At 44.6% G+C, this 21,974-nt stretch overlaps 1 protein-coding gene across 2 annotated transcripts in view; it reads right to left on the reverse strand.

Moving 5' to 3' along the window:
• Window positions 1-1,657: 1,657 nt before the first annotated feature.
• LOC106565462 (retinoic acid receptor gamma-A) overlaps window positions 1,658-21,974 on the reverse strand; it is a 59,782-nt gene continuing 39,465 nt past the window's right edge. For both annotated transcript variants that reach the window (XM_045691618.2, XM_014132670.3), the window contains 7 exons: window positions 6,246-6,394; window positions 5,702-5,843; window positions 4,963-5,126; window positions 4,698-4,874; window positions 4,135-4,339; window positions 3,595-3,753; window positions 1,658-3,285 (listed from right to left, as the gene is read on the reverse strand). In XM_045691618.2, coding sequence (XP_045547574.1) covers window positions 2,969-3,285; window positions 3,595-3,753; window positions 4,135-4,339; window positions 4,698-4,874; window positions 4,963-5,126; window positions 5,702-5,843; window positions 6,246-6,394 — 1,313 coding nt within the window. In that variant the 3' untranslated portion in view covers window positions 1,658-2,968. The remainder of the gene's footprint in view (window positions 3,286-3,594; window positions 3,754-4,134; window positions 4,340-4,697; window positions 4,875-4,962; window positions 5,127-5,701; window positions 5,844-6,245; window positions 6,395-21,974) is intronic.

The raw sequence follows: 21,974 nt of genomic DNA on the forward strand, positions 1-21,974 counted from the left end.
ACACACACACACACACACACACACACACACACACACACACACAACACAGTTAATATGGCTTTTGTTTTGAATGAGTGCTGTCAGCTATCCCACTACAGTAGCTACAGTTTGTGAACTGCGCTGCAGTAAGGGTTGAGGTTTATGCATCAGGGTGTGACTGACTGTATAGGAAAATTCTCCCTCTACTCCATGAGGGCTGAGTACTGAGTAAAAGGTAGGCTTGTGCAGTGGCTGCTGGCGTGAAGGTGTAAATCACTCTTTCAGAATAACTAATGGCCTCAATGCACACTGGGGATTAACTCCAAATCCATTCCATACACTGGAAGTCTTACTCAGCCTGAGGTCCATGTTAATGCTTTACAACCACAGATTTTAATAAATCCACACACTGCTGTGTCTGTTTGTCATAGTAAGAGGCCAACGGCAAGGTGCCAACGGTATGCAATCTGAATATACTGTAGATGTGGGGTTTGAGTTATTATGAGCATTAATATGCTGCTCCTTTATCAAAGTAATGTCTTGTACAGTAATGCTTGGGACAGGAAGATACATGTATAGAGGAACTGGGTAGAATATCTCAATTGTGGACTTTAAGAGAATGAAATGTAGTCATTCTAAATTGACTAATTTATCTAAATCTCAAATTCAGCAGAAACATGTCTTATTACACGTGTAAAGTACAGTATATCAAAAGTGAAATGACATCAAAAGAATGCCAAAATCCCAGCTTTGTATAAATCAGGGCTCTCCAACACTCTTCCTGGAGAGCTACCATCCTGTAGGTTTTTGCTCCAAACCTAATCTAGCACACCTGATTCTAATAATTAGCTAGTTGATTTGCTGAATCAGGTTTGTTGCAACTGGGGTTGGGGTGAAAACCTACAGGAGGGTAACGCTCCAGAAACAGGGCTGGAGAGCCCTGGCATAGATTCACTTTACAAATGAAGACTTCTCTATATGACTGTAGTAAGAAAATCAACCATATGGTTCTGTGCATGTTCTTGGGCAGAACTTATGGACCAGAACCCCTATAACCCAGTTTATGTATGTATACAGCTTCCAAAATACTATCTCATCTGCTCTATGGTAAAGCAAGCACAAAACACAAAATGTACATGATACAAGTAATGTGAGATATTCTCACGCTCAACCTCATACTCTCACACTCATTCACACACACATCTACATACCCCACACACAGTCAGTTCCTGATTCAGGCAGCTCATACAAGGCTATCTCCCTCTCATGGGTTTGCATATAATTCCAATATTGCTTATTCATCGCTCTAGGAGGGTGAAATTTCATGGACATCGATGATATGTGTAACTAGGACCTACACATTTGAGTTATTCTATTGAATTAATAGAACGGACCTAAGACTGAACTGGTCCGGTGAGTGTTAGTGATCCAGTAATCCAGTCCATGTATCCTTTATCGTATCGCTGCTCATTATGGCTTACTTTCAATGTGCTGTACTATTATCAACACACCACCTGAGCCTTGGCTTGGGACTGGGAGTAGACACCTACTTTCATTATCACAGATACTCAGCTATGTGCTGTATTCTGCCCACCTGGATATCTGACCTCCCCCCCCCCTCCCCCCACCTGGATATCTGACCCCCCTCCTCCCCCCCCCCCCCCCCCCCCCCCACCCCCCGGTAGACCACCAGGCATTCCACTGAGAACAAAAGGAAATGACAACGAGAAGAGAGTCCTCTTTCACATTCAGATTCCGCTTGAATGGCTTGTGGATGAAGAGAACAGGGAGTGTGGCGAACCATCGGTGCTACCCCACACTTCCTTGTTGTGATTTTCTTCAACATTCCCACTGGTGAGATGTGGTCTTTCTCTAGAGTCTAGAGTCACCTTGACTCAAAGCATTGGCATTAAATTGCATAAAATTGACCCTGCGCACATGGATGTTAAATGAGTGTGTTTGTGTGTTCATGAACTGTATGTGTAGCTCCGAACTATAGCTTGTAAAATCCTTGTTGTTTTTGTTTGTCTCACCCTACAGAGATCTATAGTAAGCTCTGTCCCAATGAGTGAAGTCACAAGCACAGACAACGTAAAGATCAGAAGAGAGTTGTCAATTTGCGAGATGGGTTGCCAGATTGAGAATCTATCGCTAGTTTGAGACGGCTCATCAAACATGAGCATGACTGAAGCCCAAACATACAAAACAACAATAAAATAGAAAAATGCATAGTAATACACAAGAATATACAATATGATGAAATATGAATGCATACATGTTTTCTTTTGGAAAATCATACAATAGAAGAAAAAAGGTCAAATGTCACTGGAAATTATTTTCAAAGGCATGTGTGGCAAATGGATTCCACATTAAGAGTTTGGTTGTTGCAGATGTCGTTTCGTCATTGCTCTTGCACTTATCCTAGCCCTTAAGGAAAGTGGGGGAGTGCATTTCCTATAGACCACCGCTCGAAGCTGCTGCCACTCCGTTTAGCATTTCCTTGTGTTTCTGTTTGTTTGGAGACAGCGTTGTAAAGTCACATAATGCTCAGTCTTATGGTTGGCACAGTGATCTCTCGTGACCCTTGTCCCAACTCAGTGACATTTAGTGCTTGTTTTTCTCTCTCTTCTCTTATTTCCTGGACTACATGTTCCACCTGTTCCTATAGAAAGGGCCCGTTTCACCATGGAGTGTCAGAGTAGGTTCAATACAGATGCAGCCTTTACTTCTCTGTCTATCTAGAGCAAAGAGGGAATTATTATGGGTATACAGTATGTATGTGTATGTGTATGTGTGTATATTTGTAAATGTATGGGGGGGGTAGTGTAACAGCAAAGGTGAATGTTACGTCTTGGCAAAGACCCTTGTTACAGGATGGGCTGCTCATGTAGGGAGATGACTTGGTGTGCTAGGACATGGAGTGTTGGTCTGTCTGAGGGTAGTGGAGCAGGAGGTGTTGTGTATGGGTCAGAGTGCATCACTATGTCTCTCACTGGGCTCTCCCAGTCGCCCCTTTCTGGGACCCCCCTGCTGCCACTGCAGCCTCCCCCCAAGGCTCCCCATCGCTGTCCGCCCCTCTCTCCCTATCCTCATCCCCCCATTCATCCTCCTCATCTTCCTCCTCCAGGCTCTTCTCCTCCTCCCTCTCTCTCTTGATGGCCTGGATGGCAGGCGGGGCGGTGGCAGAGGCGCTGTCCCCAGAGTCGCTGCTGTCCTCAAAGGCTTCAGGGTTCTCCAGCATCTCCCTGATCAGAGGAGGCATGGGGCCTGGGATCTCCATCTTCAGAGTGATGGCTCTCTCCGCACCTACAGTACACAGAGAGAGAGAGAGACAGAGACATGCGTAAACATAAGTTTACATTCACATTTACATTTTAGCCATTTAGCAGACTCCTCCAGAGCAACTTACAATCAGTTAGTTATTAATTGTTAATTTTTTGGGGATCTATGTCTCTATCAATACTGATTGAAAGCCGGAGTCTGAGGCTCTACCTTACATGCATGTTGATCTATGTGTCAGGATGTGTTAAGGCTATAGCCTATGTTATGAATAGAGATCTAGGCTGTGCCGTGTCTCTGTTCTGTACTGTGTACTACATCCTTATCTGTACTGACCCTTGGTGCTGATGCCCCTGAGGTCAGTGACCTTCATCAACATACGGGGGAACAAATGGGGCTTGTTGGGGCGTCTGCGGCGGGCGTAGATCTTTAGGGCCTCCAGGAGGGGCTCCTGCAGCTTGTCCACCTTCTGGGGCTCCTCCAAGTCCATACGGTCTGAGGGAGAGAGCCAACACACAGGGTCAGGAAGGGGGGTGGGCAATGATAAAGGGTGAGGAAGAGTAAGCAGCCAATGACATAGGGTCAGGGGGGAAAAAAAGACGGGAACAAAAAGAGAAGAGGAGAGAGTGCTTAGTATATTGAGACAAACACACATGCGCATGTACACACACACACACACACACACACACACACACACACACACACACACACACACACACACACACACACACACACACACACACACACACACACACACACACACACACACACACACACACACACAGTCACACAAACACACACATATACACAGTCACACACACACAGTCACATAAACACACACATGAACACAAACAATAACAGCCAATGCTGCAGTACCTCCACAGATGAGGCAGATGGCGCTGAGGAGGCCGGTCTCTGTGTCGTCCATCTCCAGAGGCAGCAGCTGGCCAGCAAAGGCAAACACCAGTTCTGTGAGCGGCCCGAAGCCTGCGTTGTGCATCTGGGTCCGGTTCAGGGTCAGCCCATCTGAGAAGGTCATTGTGTCCTGCTCCGGAGTGTAGCGAGTGCAGATCCTCAGCATCTGAGAGTGAGGAGAGGAGAAGATAGAGAGGTTAGGGGAATAACGACAACAAGGATGATGAAAAGGGAGGACGAAGAAGAGGAGGTAGTGTAAAGTGTAGGGAGTGACAGAAGATGGAGGACAGTGACATGTGGATTGTGGAATGTGTGTGTATAGTGTGTTGAGGGAAAGCGAAATATGGATAGAGCATTGTAAGGGAGAGAGAGGAGTGGATAGATTGTAGTGAGGGAGAGAAGGGTGAAGGTGGAGGGAGAGATGAGTGAAGGTGGAGGGAGACATGAGTGTGCACTGTAAAGAGCAGTGAGGGAGAGAGGAGTACAGACAGAGTGGAGGTGGGGAGAAAGAGGTGTTTAGGTACCAGTATGTCCAGACAGGCTGATTTGAGGAGTGTGATCTGGTCAGCGATGGTGAGGGTGGTGAAGCCTGGCAGGCGCTTGGCAAACTCCACTATCTTGATGATGCACTTGGTGGAAAGTTCACTGAACTTATCCCACAGCCCCAGATCCAACTGCACACGATGGTCTGCACTGGAGTTCTGGAACACAGGAGAGACACAAAGACAGAGGGCTGAGATTCGTGTGTGCGTGTGTGTGCGTGTGCGTGTGTGTGTGTACTTGACTCACTGTAGTGTATTTGCCCAGCTGGACGAGTGAGGGGAAGGTGTCTTTGTGGGCCTTGCTGACTTTGTTGACTAGCTCCTCCAATTCTCCACTGAGCTCATAGCTCTCCGGCAACACCACCTCCTCCTTCACATCCTTCTTCTTCTTGTTCCTGTCATTACGCACCGCTGCATGGGGGACAAGGCAGCAGGTAGCCTGGCGGTTAGAGAGTTGGGCCAGTAACCGAAAGGTCGCTAGTTCGATTCCACGAGCCGGCAAGGTGAAAAAACTTCCGATGTGCCCTTGAGCATGGCACTTAACTCTAATTGCTTCAGGGTTGCCGTTGATAATGGCTGGCCGTGACCCTACTCTTTGAGACAACGCATTTCCAAGTCACGCATGCCTATTAATACACTCTTGAACATATGTGACAAATAAAAGCACCCACTAAATTGTTATTAAAACGAAGGAGGGAGAGAAGATGAGTGAAAGGGAAAGTGATAGATTGGTGGTACTTGCTGTCGTCTAATAGAGCAACGCTTCCCCCTTCCTTCCTCTCAGGGCGGCCATATTGTGATTTCAGTGCTTCCCCAGTACAGACATGAACTGTACTGAGATCCCTTTCCAAAACACTCTTTGCCACACGCTCTCTGTATTCAAACCATCTCTGATCCCCTCACACCTTTACACTTGAGCACAGCATACCCAGAAGGTATGGGCAAAACTGGTTGTAATGTCATCTTTCTGAGGCCCTGACACTCACCTTCTTTGGACATGCCGACCTCAAAGCACTTCTGCAGCCGGCAGTACTGACAGCGGTTACGTGTCACCTTGTTGATCTGACAGTTCTTGTCTCGGTGGCAGGTATACACCATGTTCTTCTGAATACTGCGCCGGAAGAATCCCTGAAAGAGAGAGAGAGAGAGAGAGACCGAGAGATACAGAGAAAGTATGAGAAACCGAGAGACCAAGAGAGAGTAAAGGAGAGAGAGAAATCAGCCATCAAAACATTGTTTCCGGGAGCATAGATCTCTCACTCCATAGGTACATGCCTTTGTGGTATTTGAGCCCATGCCTTTGTCCTTAGATAAAGATTCCACCAGAGGGCAGCACAGGCATCTTTTCATCCTCTAACGTCAGAATAGTGATGAACTGCATGGAAACAATTATGGTAGACTCTCTGTGTGCCCCTGTCTGACTGTTCTCCGCTTGTTTGTTTGTGTATGCATGTTCTGTATATATCATGTATTTGCTTGGGTTACACATCCTGTCTGTACATATTGACTGAGTCTCTTTGTGTGTCTCACCTTGCAGCCCTCACATGAGCTGACCCCATAGTGGTATCCAGAGGACTTGTCCTGGCACACGAAGCAAGGCTTGTAGATTCGGGGAGGAGGGGGTGGAGAGGGTGAACTGGGCACCATCTCCTCAGAGCTGGTGCTCTGTGTCTCTACTGCTGCTCAGATAGAGGGAAAGTTAGAGAGAGAGAGAAAGAAAGAGTGTTTATTTCACTTTTATTATCTATTTCACTTGCTTTGGCAATGTAGACATATGTTTTCCATGCCAATAAAGCACTTTGAATGTAGTTGAATTGAGAGAGAGAGAGAGAGAGAGAGAGAGAGAGAGAGAGAGAGAGAGAGACAGAGAGAGAGAGAGAGAGAGAGAGAGAGAGAGAAGAGAGAGAGAGAGAGAGAGAGAGAGAGTAGGGGGCAATAAAGACAGACTGTAACTTACTGCACATTTCAGTATTGCAGCTAATAGGTATACTGCATGTCAGAGGATTAACGCAATTCTTTTTGAAGCCCCCAAACATCTTTGAAGGTACGTTTCAAGTACAATACACGACTGGGGTTCAATGGGACCCACGGTGTTGTTCCCTAAATAAGTTAAGCTGATATATAAATATGGTGTAACTGATAAAGGCAGACTTGTCAACAAACAAGCCCAACCCCCCTCTAGCCCAGCCTTTCAGCTCTACCCGGGAGGGCAGCTCAAAGGCAAACATTTTAAGAGATGGGGGGGGGGGTTTGTTCAGCGCTGATTGACATTGGAGAGAGAGAGAAAGAGAGAGATCGAAAGAGGGAAAAGAGACACAATTAGCTGATGACCAGATGGCTATGCTGATAAAATGCTGATTGGCAGATGAGATTTGATTGCCGTCTCCACTTCTGGGGAGTGGGGGGAGGAGCATACCTCTGACTGTCTGACTCACTGACAGCTGAATGGTGTGTGGATGTGTGGATGTGTGTGTGTGTGTGTCTTTTTTAAATTGAATGCCTGTCCAACCCGACATGCTTGTATACCTCTAGCCACATTTGAACAAACAGACTGAAGGTGTTTATGAGACTGCTGTCTCCCTCTGTCCCTCCCTTCTGTCTCGCAGGGGGAAAATGGCACACAATATAACACCATTTGCTGTCCCACAAGCAGTCATTTAACTGCTACCAATGAAAACCCTCAAAATAAACAACGTCAAATACACACACACACACACACACACACACACACACACACACACACACACACACACACACACACACACACACACACACACACACACACAGAGACAAACATTTTTACACAGAGACAACACGACATGGATGAAGCCCAGATGAGTGAAACCTTGGTCCATGTCTAAAAGGGAAAACGTCTTCATTCTAAGAGTGCAGTCCTTCTCTTTTTCATCACTGACCATTCCAGGTCCATGCACCATCTAGCTACTAAACATAACTACAAATGCACTGTGTTTATCCTGACTTCACACACACAACAAACAGCAGACATTTTCATAGACACACACACATTAATTTAATAAATGGTCAAACAAGCACATATACCCATATATTTAGCCACATTCACCGACCAAGCCCCCAAAGCAATCCCCTCTAACATGCCTTTCAACTTTCACCTTCAGTCACCCCAACTTCACCTCCCCATGCCCATTCCCAAACCCCCCTGTTTTTCTCTTGTTTCCTGGCCCTAAATTCCTCAGCGCAGGCTGGCCAGGGTTTAATAGAGGACCAGGCTCGTAAGCTGGCCTATAAAGGCTGTGTCGGGGCTGGGAAGGAGGCCCCCGGCCAGGCCAACCGCCTCTTTATTGGGATCCAGTCACCTTGGACAGCCATTCACACCACCAGCTGGACCCTCGCATCCCTTCCCCGTAAAAAAAGACAAAAAAAAACAAAAATGGAGGGGTTGAAAATCCAAAAGCCACGCACAGCCCCCCTCCTAGCTGCCATCTTCAATGGATAGAACAGTTCTGGCCCAAATGTGGACGTCTACATACCCCCACCTCCCCCCCACCCTTCCTCCTCCTCTACCCCCCTCCAGCCCCCTCTCTCTCACACTAGGGCCTGCGTTTAACAAGAGAGGCCAGACTTCAAAAATAGTAGAAAAGCGCATAAAGGAATAATCTATTAAAAGAAGAGTGGGACAAATGAAGAGAGAAATAGAGGGGGAGAAAGAGAAAGACATGAGAGTTAGAGGACAGAGTGCTCCCAGTGGCTAGAGAGGTGGAATAAAACTCTGACCCTTTAGCTTTGACCTTGACTGATGAGATGTTTTGTAAGACCACCACTACCATTAGTACCAGCTACCAATGGCCTAACAGTCTACTACCACCACTACCATTAGTACCAGCTACCAATAGCCTAACAGTCTATTACCACCACTACCATTAGTACTAGCTACCAATAGCCTAACAGTATACTACCACCACTACCATTAGTACCAGCTACCAATAGCCCTAACAGTCTATTACCACCACTACCATTAGTACCAGCTACCAATAGCCTAACAGTATACTACCACCACTACCATTTGTACTAGCTACCAATAGCCTAACAGTCTACTACCACCACTACCATTAGTACCAGCTACCAATAGACTAACAGTCTATTACCCCCACTACCATTAGTACTAGCTACCAATAGCCTAACAGTCTATTACCACCACTACCATTAGTAAATCAAATCAAATCAAATTGTATTAGTCACATGCGCCAAATACAACAGACCTTACAGTGAAATGCTTACTACGAGCCCCTAACCGACAGTGCAGTTCCAAAAAATACGGATAAGAATAAGAGATAAAAGTAACAAGTAATTAAAGAGGAGCAGTAAAAATAACAATATATACACGGGGTGTCGGTACAGAGTCAATGTGCGGGGGCACTGGTTAGCTGAGGTAGTATGTACATCTAGGTAGAGTTAATTTTAGTGACTATGTAAAGATGACACCAGAGAGTGGCAGTGGTGTGGAGAGGGGAGGGGGGGGGGGGGCAATGTGAATAGTCTGGGTAGACATTTGACTTGATGTTCAGGAGTCTTATGTGCTAGCAGAGAGAACAGTCTATGACTAGGGTGGCTGGAGTCTTTCACAATTTTCAGGGCCTTCCTCTGACACCACCTGGTATAGAGGTCCTAGATGGAAGGAAGCTTGGCCTGGGCTGTTCGCACTACCCTCTGTAGTGCCTTGCGGTCGGAGGCCGAGCAGTTGCCATACCAGGCAGTGATGCAACCAGTCAGGATGCTCTCGATGGTGCAACTGTAGAACCTTTTGAGGATCTGAGGACCCATGCCAAATCTTTTCAGTCTCCTGAGGGGGAATAGGTTTTGTCGTTCCCGCTTCACGACTGTCATGGTGTGCTTGGACCATGTCAGTTTGTTGGTGATGTGGACACCAAGGAACTTGAAGCTCTCAACCTGCTCCACTGCAGCCCCGTCGATGAGAATGGATGCGTGCTCGGTCCTCTTTTTCCTGTAGTCCACAATCATCTCCTTTGTCTTGATCACATTGAGGGAGAGGTTGTTGTCCTGGCACCACACGGCCAGGTCTCTGACCTCCTCCCTATAGGCTACCTCGTTGTTGTAGGTGATCAGGCCTACCACTGTTGTGTCATCGGCAAATTGAATGATGTTGTTGGAGTCGTGCCTGGCCGTGCAGTCATGAGTGAACAGGAGTACAGGAGGGGGCTGAGCTCACACCCCTGAGGGGCCCCCTTGTTGAGGATCAGCGTGTCGGATGTGTTGTTACCTACCCTTACCACCTGGTGGCGGCCCGTCAGGATGTCCAGGATCCAGTTGCAGAGGGAGGTGTTTAGTCCAAGGTTCCTTAGCTGAGTGATGAGCTTTGAGGGCACTATGGTGTTGAACGCTCAGCTGTAGTCAATAAATAGCATTCTCACATAGGTGTTCCTTCTGTCCAGGTGGGAAAGGGCAGTGTGGAGTGCAATAGAGACTGCATCATCTGTGGATCTGTTGGGGCGGTATGCAAATTGGAGTGGGTCTAGGGTTTCTGGGATGATGGTGTTGATGTGAGCCATGACCAGCATTTCAAAGCACTTCATGGCTACAGACGTGAGTGCTACGGGTCGGTAGTCATTTAGGCAGGTTCCCTTAGTGTTCTTGGGCACAGAGACTACGGTGGTCTGCTTGAAACATGTTGGTATTACAGACTCAGAAAGGGAGAGGTTGAAAATGTCAGTGAAGACACGTGCCAGTTGGTCAGCGCATGCTCGGAGTACACGTCCTGGTAATCCGTCTGGACCTGCGGCCTTGTGAATGTTGTCCTGTTTAACTTCTTTGGGATAGGTGGCAGTATTTTCACGGCCGGATAAAAAACGTACCCGATTTAATCTGGTTACTACTCCTGCCCAGAAACTGGAATATGCAGTGATGGATAGAAAACACTCTAAAGTTTCTAAAACTGTTTGAATGGTGTCTGTGAGTATAACAGAACTCATATGGCAGGCCAAAACCTGAGAAGATTCCATACAGGAAGTGCCCTGTCTGACAATTTGTTGTCCTTCTGTTGCATCTCTATCAAAAATACAGCATCTGTGCTGTAATGTGACATTTTCTAAGTCTTCCATTGGCTCTCTAAAGCCGCCAGAAAGTGGAATGGGGTGTCTGCTGTCTCTGGGCAAAGTACAGCAGCTCTGTTTGTAAGTGGTCAGCCTGGGGACAGTGAGACTGAGATGCGCGTTCACGAGACTTCTCAATTATTTTCTTTCAGCCTTTGAATGAATACAACGTTGCCCGGTTGGAATATTATCGCTATTTTACGAGAAAAGTTGCATAAAAATAGATTTTAAACAGTGTTTGACATGCTTCTAAGTACGGTAAAGGAATATTTTGAATTTTTTGGTCACGAAATACCTAAACGCATGAACAAAACGTCGGTATTTGGATATAACTATGGATTATTTCGAACCAAAACAACATTTGTTGTTGAAGTAGAAGTCCTGGGAGTGCATTCTGACGAAGAACAGCAAAGGTAATCCAATTTTTCTAATAGTAATTCTGAGTTTAGTGAGCCCCAAACTTGGTGAGTGTCAAATTAGCTAGCCGTGATGGCCGAGCTATGTACTCAGAATATTGCAAAATGTGCTTTCGCCGAAAAGCTATTTTAACCTCTTACATCTAGACGTTCCGCTAGCGGAACACCTGCTCCAGTATCCAGTGATGGGCGTGGCGCGAAATACAAACTCCTCTAAAATCCGAAAACTTCAATTTTTCAAACATATGACTATTTTACAGCATTTTAAAGACAAGACTCTCGTTAATCTAACCACACTGTCCGATTTCAAAAAGGCTTTACAGCGAAAGCAAAACATTAGATTATGTCAGCAGAGTACCCAGACAGAAATAATCAGACACCCATTTTTCAAGCTAGCATATAATGTCACAAAAAACAAAACCACAGCTAAATGCAGCACTAACTTTTTTTCAACCAGAGCCTACAAAGCCACGATTCAGCTTTTTGCCGCCTTCTGAGAGCGCATGGGAGCCGTAGGAAGTGTCACGTAACAGCAGAGATCCTCTGTAATGGATAGAGATAATCAAGAAGGGCAAGAAATTGTCAGACAGGGCACTTCCTGCATGGAATCTTCTCAGGTTTTGGCCCGCCAAATGAATTCTGTTATACTCACAGACACCATTCAAACAGTTTTAGAAACTTTGGAGTGTTTTCTATCCAAAGCTAATAATTATATGCATATTCTAGTTACTGGGCAGGAGTAGTAACCAGATTAAATCGGGTACGTTTTTTATCCGGCTATGTCAATACTGCCCCCTAGCCCTAACAGGTTAAAATCGGACATAGCGATTGCATAAAGGAGTTCTGTATCTATAATTCTTAAAATAATTGTTATGTATTCTGTCAACGTTTATCGTGAGTAATTTAGTAAATTCACCCGAAGTTTTTGGTGGGTATGTTAGCTCTGAACATCACATGCTAATGTAAAAATCTGGTTTTTGATATACATATGAACTTGATTGAACAAAACATGCATGTATTGTATAACATAATGTCCTAGGAGTGTCATCTGATGAAGATCATCAAAGGTTAGTGCTGCATTTAGCTGTGGTTTGGGTTTATGTGACATATTTGCTTGCTTGGAAAATGGCTGTGTGATTATTTGTGTCTATGTACTCTCCAAACATAATCTAATGTTTTGCTTTCGCTGTAAAGCCTTTTGGAAATCGGACAACGTGGTTCGATTCAGGAGAAGTGTATCTATAAAATGGTGTAAAATAGTCCTATGTTTGAGAACTTTGAATTATGACATTTTGGCGTTTTAAATTTGGCGCTCTGATTTGTCACTGGCTGTTGAATAGTGTGGGACGATTTCGTCCCACCTCCCCTAGAGAGGTTAACCTGTTAGGGCTAGGGGGCAGTATTGACACGGCTGGATAAAAAACATACCCGATTTAATCTGGTTACCACTCCTACCCAGTAACTAGAATATGCATATACTTAGTACATATGGATAGAAAACACCCTAAATTTTCTAAAACTGTTTGAATGGTGTCTGTGAGTATAACAGAACTCAAATGGCAGGTCAAAACCTGAGAGATTCCTTTACAGGAAGTGGCCTGTCTGACCATTTCTTGAACTTCTTTTCCATCTCTATCATTTACTAAGGATCTCTGCTCTAACGTGACACTTCCCACGTCGTCCATAGGCGCTCAGAGCCCGGGAAAAAACAGAATGTCGTCATTCCAGCCCCAGGCTGAAACACATTATCGCCTTTCTCAAGTGGCCGATCAAGGGACACTGGGCTTATGCGCGTGACCCGACCGCCCCCGCCTTTGGGATTTTTTCCTCTGTTTGCCGAAAAGGAGATTCCCTGTCGGAATATTATCGCTTTTCTACGAGAAAAATGGCGTAAAAATTGATTTTAAACAGCGGTTGACATGCTTCGAAGTACGGTAATGGAATATTTAGAATTTTATTGTCACGAATTGCGCTATGCGCGCGACACTTCTTTACTATTTCGGATAGTGTCTGGAACGCACGAACAAAACGCCGCTATTCGGATATAACGATGGATTATTTTGGACCAAACCAACATTTGTTATTGAAGTAGCAGTCCTGGGTGTGCATTCTGACAAAGACAACAAAAGGTAATCAAACTTTTATAATAGTAAATATGATTATGGTGAGTGCTAAACTTGCCGGGTGTCTAAATAGCGAGCCCGTGATGCCTGGGCTATGTACTTAGAATATTGCAAAATGTGCTTTCACCAAAAAGCTATTTTAAAATCGGACATATCGAGTGCATAGAGGAGGTCTGTATCTATAATTCTTAAAATAATTGTTATGCTTTTTGTGAACGTTTATCGTGAGTAATTTAGTAAAATGTTAGCGAATTCCCCGGAAGTTTGCGGGGGGTATGCTAGTTCTGAACGTCACATGCTAATGTAAAAAGCTGGTTTTTGATATAAATATGAACTTGATTGAACAAAACATGCATGTATTGTATAACATAATGTCCTAGGGTTGTCATCTGATGAAGATCATCAAAGGTGAGTGCTGCATTTAGCTGTGGTTTGGGTTTATGTGACATTATATGCTAGCTTGAAAAATGGGTGTCTGATTATTTCTGGCTGGGTACTCTGCTGACATAATCTAATGTTTTGCTTTCGTTGTAAAGCCTTTTTGAAATCGGACAACGTGGTTAGATTAACGAGAGTCTTGTCTTTAAAATGGTGTAAAATAGTCATATGTTTGAAAAATTGAAGTTTTTGCATTTTGGAGGTTTTTGAATAACGCGCCACGGGATTACACTGGCTGTTACGTAGGTGGGACGATTTGGTGCCACCTAGCCCAGAGAGGTTAATGACTTGGAGAAGATCTGCAAAGAGGAGTGGGACAAAATCCCTCCTGAGATGTGTGCAAACCTGGTGGCCAACTACAAGAAACGTCTGACCTCTGTGATTGCCAACAAGGGTTTTGCCACCAAGTACAAAGTAATGTTTTGCAGAGTGGTTAAATACTTTTTTCCCTCATTAAAATGCAAATCAATTTATAACATTTTTTGACATGCGTTTTTCTGGATTTTTTTGTTGTTATTCTGTCTCTCACTGTTCAAATAAACCTACTATTAAAATTATAGACTGATCATTACTTTGTCAGTGGGCAAATGTACAAAATCAGCAGGGGATCAAATACTTTTTTCCCTCACTGTAACTCTGGGCCCTCGTTCACTATAACTGCTCTGATCAGTGTTACAGAAGACTGAGGTCGCTTAATTGTGATCGCATGTAGACATTCAAGTGAATATGTCTGAGCATTCCCAAATATAATCCTGGGCCCCAAATCCTTCTACCATGGCCTGAGACAGACAGAGACCCAGTCCCAAGATACGTCCATAATGACTACGTTTTACCAGGGCCCATAGGGAATTATAGCAATATATAGGGAATTAGAGCACTATATAGGGAATTAGAGCCGTATATAGGGAATTAAAGCACTATATAGGGAATTAGAGCACTATATAGGGAATTAGAGCACTATATAGGGAATTAGAGTACTATATAGGGAATTAGAGCACTATATAGGGAATTAGAGTACTATATAGGGAATTAGAGTACTATATAAGGAATAGGGTACCTTTTGGGGCACCCATGCTGTCAGTAGAGACAGGTAGTGGAGGTAGGAGTGGGTTGGTGCTGAGTGAGGGACACTGTAACCGGAGTGCTATTTTCTGTTTATGTAGTAACACTACAATGAAAGAAAGGCCCAGAAAAAAAGGCTCCTATTGAAAAGGAGGAGCTGCATGTGGCGCCAGGGGAGAGGTAATGACTGACAATGTCTGACGCGAGGGGGGAGAGAGGGAGAGACAGAAAAGGGGGAGAAGACAAAAGGACACAAGATAAAGGGAGAGAGGGAGACAGAGAAAAAAGAAGGAGCATAGAAGGACATGAGTGAGGGAAAATGGGAGAACACAGAGAAATAGATTGGGACAATCCCAGCTCCACCTGGCTGGAAGAGACCGAGAGAGAGGGGGCCTGGATCTGTCAGGATCTGTCATCACCCTGAACTGAGCCCAGCCTCGGTGCCTCAGCCTGAAAAAACGCCCCTCTCTCTCTCCTTCTGTCTCTTTCTTCACCCACGGCTTACCTCACAGCGTGTCACTACATCAATCAGCATTCATAGGACTACCCCTAGACAAGCAATTAGACCAGCTCCACCCCCCACAACTCCCTCCATCTCACTTTATCCCTCTCTCTCTCCCACCTCCCTCTCTCCATCCTTGTTTATCCCTCTACCTTCCTTCTTCCACCTTTTCACTTTGTGCAAAAGTGGGTCTGTGTCTACCCTGGTGCTTTAGTTAGCTGCAGTTTGCTCTCTCTCTCTCTCTCTCTCTCTCTCGCTTTCACCTTCTTTCTCTCCCTCTTCCTTTCATTCTCTCTCGCTCCCTCTTTCTTTCTCTCTGCTTCTCCTTCAGTGTGTCTCCTCAGCTCTACACATCTCTCTCTCGCACTCCCCCTCTCTTTCAATTCAATTCAAGGGCTTTATTGGCATGGGAAACATATGTTAACATCGCCAAAGCAAGTGAAGTAGATAATAAACAAAAGTGAAATAAACAATAAACAATAAAAAAAATTAACAGTGAACATTACAGTCACAGAAGTTCCAAAATAATAAAGACATTTCAAATGTCATATTACGTCTATGTACAGTGCCGTACCGATGTACAAATAATTAAAGTACAAAAGGGGAAATAAATAAACATAAATATGGGTTGTATTTACAATGGTGTTTGTTCATCACTGGTTGCCCTTTTCTTGTGGCAACAGGTCACAAATCTTGCTGATGTGATGGCACACTGTGGTATTTCACCCAATAGATATGGGAGTTTATCAAAATTGGGTTTGTTTTCAAATTATTTGTGGATCTGTGTAATCTGAGGGAAATATGTATCTCTAATATGGTCATACATTTGGCAGGAGGTTAGGAAGTGCAGCTCAGTTTCCACTTCATTTTGTGTGCACATAACATGTCTTCTCTTGAGAGCCAGGTCTGCCTACGGCGGCCTTTCTCAATAGCAAGGCCATGCTCACTGAGTCTGTACATAGTCAAAGTATTCCTTAAGTTCGGGTCAGTCACAGTGGTCAGGTATTCTGCCACTGTGAACTCTCTATTTAGGACCAAATAGCATTTGAGTTTTCTCTGTTTTTTGTTAGTTCTTTCCAATGTGTCAAGTAATTATCTTTTTGTTTTCTCATGATTTGGTTGGGTCTAATTGTCTTTCTCTCCCTCTTGCTTTCTCACTCTCTCGCTCCCTCTTTCTCTCTCTCTGCTTCTCCTTCAGTGTGTCTCAGCTCGACACATCACTGTTTAGAAAACAAAAGCTCCTGTGAAACCTGAGGCCTTCCTTATCAGCCCCCAGAAGCCTGGGACTCAATTAGCATGACAATCCCCATCCTGAGTGCCGTGTGTCAGCCTAGGCTCTGAGGAGGGGTGATGGTGGGTGTGGGTGGAGGGGCAGGTACAGCAGAGCCATCACAATTCCGTATCATTTTACTCCTAATCCCCTCTGTCTCTGCATGGCTTCTTTATGCAGGGGAGGGAGCGAGTCTTCATAATCCCCCCTTGTCACTTATACATGCACCACTTTCTACCATCGGTTGGCCTTCACACACTCCCCCATCTATCCCCCTCTTTCTCTCTGTCTGTCTTTCAACCATGCAGCATAGGTCTGTCTTAACTCGCTCTACCTATGGAAGCTATTACAGCTGGGGCTTGAGGCTGACATACACTGAGGCCATGTACATTTTTCACATAATTACAGAGTTTTCTTGACTTTTGAGACTTATTAGATGTCTGAATGAACCTCAATGTAGATACAAGCTTGTCAGTTACATAATGATTATTATTTTTGTCAGTGTAGGCTATAGCCTACGTTAGTACAGTTTGCTTGCTACAACAGCCGAACCGTGAAGAAGCTTTAGTCAAGACCTTATGCAAACCTTTCACCCATATGTCATATATGTCACATGGGTCCTAGCGGTGAGAAATGCATTTTCATATCCAGCACGCACCCACCCACACGGTGTAGCGTGTTGAATGTATGCTGTGATGAAGGGCTCCTTTCATTCGCTGTGGGCGACAGAGTAGGGCGCATTGCCTGAGGGGCAGTTCAGACGTCTCAGGGGTGGGCTTCAGCCAGTCCTGGTGGGCTTCAGCCAGCCTGGTGGGTTTGACAGACCCTTTCCATGGGATGTTACTATGGGAGTACCCTGTGATTTTGTCTATGTTTATCATCCCTTGTATTTTCAACAATATAGTTCTATTTTATTTACTAGGCAGGACAGTTAAGAACAAATTCTTGTTTTACAATGACGGCTTACCCTGGCCAAACCACCCCCTAAACCCGGACGACGCTGGGCCAATTGTGCGGCGCCCTATGGGACTCCCGATACAGCCCGGGATCGAACCAGTGTTTGTAGTAACGCCTTAGACAGCTGCGCCACTTAGGACCCATGAGTAGTGTTCCTGACCCAGGTATCTGACAAGGAAAAACTCCATGTCCTAGTGATACCTGGCAATAACGTAATAGTAATTTTTCCTTTTCTAGTTCTAATGATCGATATGAGATGGCATTTTATAGAGATGAGTTTCTGCACAATCTTCAGTTGTGCCAACATAATGGAATCTCGATACATGACTGTAGGCGCTCCGTTTTAAATTGGACGTGCTCCAATCTACAGTACGGCGCTATCAGGTCTCCAAAGACTCATTTGGTTCGCAAATTTCCTTTTACATAACTTCTCGCCTCACAAAATGTTCTGGAGCCTGCTGTGGAATGTGTGTGCGTGTGAATGTGTGTGAGTGTAGGCTGGTTTCAGCGTATGAACATGTTGGAATGTGTGTGGCGGTTTTCAGTGTGACTTTCAGTGTGACTTTCAGTGTGACTTTCAGTGTGAAATAGGGGATCAACACATGCAGTATGTGGGAACAACACACAAGTACACCACCTTAAGCCTGATCTGAGGGAGAAAATGGAGACTACGTTAACCCATCCTGTATATACCAACAAACAGGAAAACAATTCCCTTGCGTGTCTTCAAACCCACATGCTCCACCATGACCACTCACTCTTTGAAATGAGCATGCTGTGGGCAAATGTGTGAACTGATTTAATGGTTCATTCTAGAGTTGTATCTGTACACTGGTGTTGAACATACTAGTTCTCTATAACAGATAACCAATAAGGATTTTTTTATTTATTTAACCAGGCAAGTCGTTTAAGAACAAATTGTTATTCACAATGACGGCCTACCCAGGCCTAACTCCAACAACGCTGGGCCAATTGTGCACCATCCTATGGGACTCCCAATCACAGCCAGATGTGATACAGCTTGGATTTGAACCAGGGACTGTAGTGATGCCTCTTGCACTGAAATGCAGTGCCTTAGATTGCTGCTCCACTCAGGAGCCCCAAATAGGCCTGAACCCCAGGAGAGGATATTCTGAGTGCGTGTATGTGTTAGCATGGGGGGGGGGGGGGGGGGGGGGGGTCGAAGAGATTTCAGTCTAAAATGTGGAGCAATGGCACATCCTTTCGTCAGCTGTCTTAAGTTCAATACCTACACCCCCCATCCTCCCTCACCTCCCTTCCCCCTCCCCGGCCTGTCCCATATCCCTCCCTCCCCCTTCTGCCTTCCTGCTCTGTTGGGAGGAGGAGTCCTTCCTGTCATTGGCAACTTCTTTGAAAGGAAAGCCTGTGATAAAACCAGTCTACCGTCCAGGAGATGGCTCCATAAAAACAGCAACACCAAACGCACAGGCAAGAGGGGGTCACACGCACAAACACATGAGCACACACCAGCTCATGCATGCACACACCATCCGAGAAGAATTATCACACCCTTACTAGAAGGACACACAGCCGTGGACTATTCGGCAAACAAACACACACATACACACAGATAATGTGGAGAGTAATGCTGCAAGTTCACCTACAGATGTAGGATCTTAATTTGATCACCCTGTTGCAGGGAACTTTCAGGAAATGTACAACTTGTAGTGTATTTGAGGTTTAAAAAGGCTTCTGAAGTTTGTAATTTCCACTTTGAAATGTCAGACTTGAAATTTCAGACTTGACCCCTACAAAAATATACATTAATTAAAATCCACATAATACTTAATATTTCCTGTTGCTGCAGGGTTATTTCCCTACTGTAGCAGCTTGGCTCAAATGAAGAACCTACATCTGTACTGACTTTTGTATATGTTCACTCTATAAATACAACTGCAGTGTTTTATGCAGTATTTACTCCCATATGTTTTTCTCCTAACAGAGATGGACAGGAAGGCAGGGTTTCTCTGTGAGGGGGGGGGGGGGGGGTTCTTTTTAGGGACGGTTGTTAAATCAGGATTGCCCCTCACATTCACCTCACATTGCATACAAAGCAGCCTTTCTTCTTTACAACACCTCATAAAGCTACCTTTTTATTTCACCCCTTTTTTTTGGATGAAACGGAGTCAACATTTGGCCACCCCTCATCTCCCCTACTCACCAACTACCCCTACTTTCCGCACAACACTTTCCTGTCAGATGACCAACACTATGCTTCAAACAGCCATGCCATCCTAATCCTTGATGAACAACAACACTGAGACAAAAACACACATAGACCTGCACACACACACACCCAAATGTTTCAACTGTTTCCAAACATCCAACCATTGAAGTCAATGTGTTGTGGCCATGGATGGGAAAGACTGTTATGACACAATGAAGAGGGGAATTACAGAGTCTGAGACAAGCTAGAACAAGACTAGACGGTAAAGACTATTCATTACAACAGGTGAGGCACTACAGTGCTGCCTGGCTGCTTCCTCATGCTACAGTAACTGCTTTTCAATAACTCGACCAAGCTAATCCCATTACTTTTAAGATTGTTTGAGTCACACTGAAATTGGGAAACAATTTGTCATTGCTGTCAAGAACCACTAATCCTAGTGCAATACAAGTGGTTCAGTCACCACAATTACTAAAGCACTCATCTGACTGAGTGAGGTTTGAGTGTCTAAACCACCTAGCTACAAAACCCACAAGGCATTTCAACTACTTTTGCGTTAGCAATTTAAGACCAGGATTGTCAACCAGTAAATCAACAAATCAATCGTCAATATATCAATCAACTAATCAGTCACTCAAAATCAATCCCTTTTGTGTGGTCGGCCAGTTTAGCACATCTGAGCAGGCCTCAGTTAATAACTCAAACAGCAACTCAAACATACACAGTAGCTAAAGCTTGGCACAGGTTATTTTTGTCTGAAGAGTAACAATCAGTTGACTAGCTACTTACTGGTGTTCTGCTCAGCATTGCCCTCCCACAGGAAGACAGGATCCCCACTTCCTCTGGGGTTGGATCCCAGACGTCGATACACACACACTCCCAGAGACAGACAGACAGACCATACACTAACACACACAGGTAGTCCTGAGGTGTCACGTCACGCCATTTACAACCATTCTGTGTCTGTCTGGGAGAAACCATAGAGAGGTGCCTGACAACAGTCCAACAGTGTACAAAATATAGTGTGCCAGTCAAGAGTGTGCAAGGCTGTCATCAAGGCGAAAGGAGGCTGCTGTGAAGAATCTCAAAGATAAAATATATTTTGATTTGTTTAACAGTTTTTTAGCTTACTACATGATTCCATATGTGTTGTTTCATAGGTTTGATGTCGTCACTATTATTCTACAATGTAGAAAATAGTAAAAATAAAGACACGCCCTTGAATGAGTAGGTGTGTCCAAGCTTTTGACTGGTACTGTATAATGTAGAAAATCTTTATATCATGTAAATGAGTGGTTCTCTGACTTTGGAAAACAATTACAGACTAATACAAAGGGTTGACTGGAACCTTCTCCCACTGGCCCTGGCCCAATGGCACTATGACAAAGCCAGCCCAGAGAAGTCCCAGGACACTGTGTAGGACGTATAGGAGTGGACGCACCATGGACAACCAATATTATTTACTGTGTTCCCTTGCCCACTGAAGACAAGCTATAAAATGCTATTACTGAATTCCATCAGGGGCCTGTGAAATCTGTGCAGGCACAAACAGGGACAGCCGCCTGAGCACCGAGACAGACACACAAAAGCACACACACGACAGACGCAAATACACACGCCGTCTATGGGATGTATTCTCTCTCACTCTCCCTCTAAACCCTCTCAGCTACCATCTACCTCACATATAGTATTTCACTCTGTCTCCCTATCCTTGTTTTAGACAGATTTAATCAAACTGGCCAAGTATGTTTGTGTAAATTCTTACTTTACAACCTGCTGCCTTTGTGCACACATGTCTTATTATGGAAACTAAAAACATAAACCTGTGAGTGTCAAAGTATTTGCCATTTTTATTTGACCATGAAAAAAGTACATTTATGCTAATGTTTTACTCTACATACTGCAATGTAGATTTCATCCTGCCTCTCCAATTTCTCTTAGAGAAATATTCTCACTTTACAGTTAATCTGTAACCATATTGTTTAATCCTGAAGGCACAGCATTTAAGACAAACTAACATTTAATCCTATTTCACCTGAGCTTCCTAACATAGTCATGACACGTATAATGTGGCCATATGACCTTCAAGGTGGTAGTGAATAAGACATCAAGGGCAGAGAGGAGAGAAGCAGAGAGAGACAGGGGATTCGTGTTATCACTCCCAGAGAAGACACTTCTGGCGTATTCTCTGAATACAGAAGAAGGGATGGAATTGTA

This window comes from Salmo salar, chromosome 12 (assembly GCF_965601325.2).
Source record: "Salmo salar chromosome 12, fSalSal1, whole genome shotgun sequence".
Taxonomy (NCBI): Eukaryota; Metazoa; Chordata; class Actinopteri; order Salmoniformes; family Salmonidae; genus Salmo; species Salmo salar.